Below are 3397 nucleotides of genomic sequence, written 5' to 3' on the forward strand. Positions count from 1 at the left end.
GACCCACACAATCGGGTCCACACCCTTGCAGAGGGAGAGGTCGCTCTCAAGCACAAACCTCACCAGGAAGTGATCTGACCATGACAGGGGAGTCAAACATAAATTCCTCACCCTCAGACCACCCTCTTCCTGCCCCGTCGAGAAAACCAGGTCCAGAGTGTGTCCACATTCATGGGTCGGGCTGGTGACAGGTTGATACAGCCCCATGGCCGTCATGGAGGCCATGAAGTCCTGAGCCGCCCCGGTCAGACCATTCTCAGCATGGAGATTGAAGTCCCCCAGGATGCATAACATCCTGGGGGTCCTCAACACCAGGTCCGAGACGATCTCCGTCAGCTCAGGCAGGGAGACTGTTGGGCAGAAGGGTGCACGATACACCAACAGAATCCCCAATCATATACACGTTTGTGCAACCTGTTCCTCCTCGAGGTGGTGGTGGGGGGGTGCACACAAACCAGAACTCTCTGCCTTCAGATCTCCACATGCAACACCCACTGAACATTATTGGAAGTACTTACCATGGCAATTGGCCCACTCTCTGGTTCGAATATAAAACTGTTCCAGGGCTTGAGTGGAAAGTTAGGAAGATTTGACATCTAGGTGCAGGTATGGTGGGCAGAAAGAACAGGGGACAGGGACATCGTAGAGGGCAATGCAGGTTATCTGCCTTTATACATTATTGAACTATCCTGGTAAACACGGGGTGCTCTATTCAGTGACTTTGTCAACAGAAGTGCAAGTCAGGAAACCCGAATTGACCTTCACTTGGTGTAAGTTGTGCAGGATAAGGTTGCTGTAGAATTTCCTTGCCTTGTCTAGGTTTCTTATAATAAATTTGACAAAACAAACGACCGAAAAACTAGTCTTGCATTCACAGAGTGATTTCATTTTTGTTCATTTTTCAGGAACAAATGATGCGAAAGAAACAAGCAATGCATCTTGATGCACGCTATGTCACAATGGTAGAAAATGCCTATTACCACTGCAACCCTCCTCCAGCAGAAAAGACTGTAAAAAAGAAACGTCCTCCTCTCCAGGAATATATTCGGAAACTCCTGTATAAGGATCTCTCCAAAGTCACTACTGAGAAGGTGCATCCCTTTCATTCTTGTTTTCTTGCTCAGAATATTACCCCTGTGAAGAACATTTATTCTAAAATAATTTTAAGGCAGTGGCCAGATTGCAGTGATACAGACTTCATTTCCATTTTTTTTTAAATGAGCATGACCTTCAGTAAAGGAAAGTGGAGTACATTACAATAATTACAGTGGTAGAGGCCAGGCATAAAACTTCCCCCAATACTGAGTTGAACATAAATAAATAACTATTTTCTAATTGTAAAATATTTGAGAAAACAGTACAACTTAGATTTTTCATGGATAAGTCAATGTTATCTTCTCTTACAAATATTTAAAAAGAGAATTCAGGAATTATTAGCTTGCAACATTTTGCAAGCCTACTGGTGTTCAACATAATGCATTGGTGGCCCATCAACAAATACAAGGTTTTGTTTTGTTTTTTGCTTGCTTAAAATTAACCATAAAGACAAATGAGCTCTCTTCCAGTTTTATATTTTGCCAGAGGACAGTGCTTTGCTGCTGCAGGGAAGTGGTTATTTAAAAGCCTGCAAGGACCACAGTTCTGCTTTTCTTGTTGTTTTGTGGGCCTTCATAGTTCCTTGCCATCATTGTTTAAAAGGCTTTTGAATTAAAATTTAGCTTTTAATTGCCTGTGGCCATGATCCAGCAAAGCAGAATGTGTGCTTGTGGGAGATTCTCAGGAGTTTCTTTGGAATACCCACAGCAGCCCATTTGTACAACTTAGAAAGGACGAGCTGTTTCTTTCAGTGACATTTTAAACTGCAAATCATTTTGCCTCTTTTAGTATTTTGTGGAAATGTGTAAGAAAACTTCCACTCTTCAGTATTTTCCTCTGTCAGCAGCTCAGATACAGTTTGTCACAATCTAAAGACTATTGACTTACACGAACAAGGTAAATTCTTAATGTGGAATATGAGGAATAGATGTACATTCTAATGATTTTTTCTTGTGGTTTTATACTGAGTAATTCTCTATTTCAAGATAAGTTGACTCTCTTCATAGTGCAAAGATAGACATTGGGTTCATTTCTCTGACTTTTAATGTTACTTGGATCATGAAGTCTCTAAACTGTTTTTGGAATTAAACTATTTTTGGAATAATACTTAAGAGTCAGCATACTTATGTGTAAAGCATCCAACTTTTTTTTCTTTTTGAGTGACTTTTTTTTAAAAATCTTGTTCAGGTCCTGAGACAGATGCGCAAATTGCCGTGGCATGACCCTGAAGTGAAAGACTATGTTATATGTTGTATGATCAACATTTGGAATGTGAAATATAATAGTATTCACTGTGTAGCCAACCTTTTAGCGGGGCTGGTACTTTATCAAGAGGATGTTGGAATTCATGTTGTGGATGGTGTTCTAGAGGATATTCGACTAGGAATGGAGGTAATATATTCTTAGGTTTTTATAAGCTTTTTTTAACTACCAAAAATGGAAATTTGAATTATATTTCTTTTAGTATTTTTACTACAGTACTCTGATAGTAAACTGCATCCATAAATTCTTCTGCAGAGGAGCCTGTTGATCTAGCTGCATTTTTCACATAAGTTGCAGTGTTTGCACATCATGCAAAAATCATGCATGCAAACTATGAATTGTACTTTAAAATAAACTCCAGAGTTCAATTGTTTATCAATTAACTACTGATTTCAAGCAAGCAATTATGATTCCTTGTTTGCATATAACAAGCCAAGATTTACTACCAAACTCTAGTTTATTCCAAAGGGGAGCAGCTTCAGTCCCATTTGCATAGACTCCTGTCCACACGTACATTTAGTGCTAAATCCTAGTTTGGCATTATGTATAAACACATGGAATAAAGGGTGCAGAAAAATAACTGTTCTGTCACAGCATATTGTGCTGTTGTCCCTGAGATAATCTTTATTTTGACCTTTAAATCTCTAATTTGTTGAAAGACCATGTATGTGAGGTACTGAGGGCTGAAGAGGCCAGGATCTAAATTCTCTGTTTTCTTTTGTCAAGTCTTTTGCACTAGCTTATGCATGTCTATCATTAATTGTCCATAGTGTAGGCAATCTCACTACTGTTCTCCTTTTCTCTGCTTGAAATAATAGTATTGTTTATCACTTCTGAATCCTCCACAATTATTGGAGTACTGTTCATACATTAAAAGTTAAGATAATCCCTGCTTGCAGCCATAGTAGATTATGATGCCACTGATGGGAGTGTTGTTCTCTTTTCAAGCCTAAGAAGTCTGTTTTAACTTTGCATTGACATTCTGTTCACTTGAAGGTTAATCAGCCAAAATTCAACCAACGGAGGATTAGCAGTGCCA

At 39.2% G+C, this 3397-nt stretch overlaps 1 protein-coding gene across 1 annotated transcript in view; it reads left to right on the forward strand.

Annotated features, from left to right (window-relative positions):
• UPF2 (UPF2 regulator of nonsense mediated mRNA decay) overlaps positions 1-3397 on the forward strand; it is a 49701-nt gene that overhangs the window by 34852 nt on the left and 11452 nt on the right. The window contains exons 12-14 of the mRNA XM_044423265.1: positions 906-1091; positions 2284-2487; positions 3355-3393. Of these exons, the coding sequence (XP_044279200.1) occupies positions 906-1091; positions 2284-2487; positions 3355-3393 (429 nt within the window). The remainder of the gene's footprint in view (positions 1-905; positions 1092-2283; positions 2488-3354; positions 3394-3397) is intronic.

Source organism: Varanus komodoensis, unplaced genomic scaffold, assembly GCF_004798865.1.
Source record: "Varanus komodoensis strain SLA01 unplaced genomic scaffold, ASM479886v1 scaffold13_3, whole genome shotgun sequence".
Taxonomy (NCBI): Eukaryota; Metazoa; Chordata; class Lepidosauria; order Squamata; family Varanidae; genus Varanus; species Varanus komodoensis.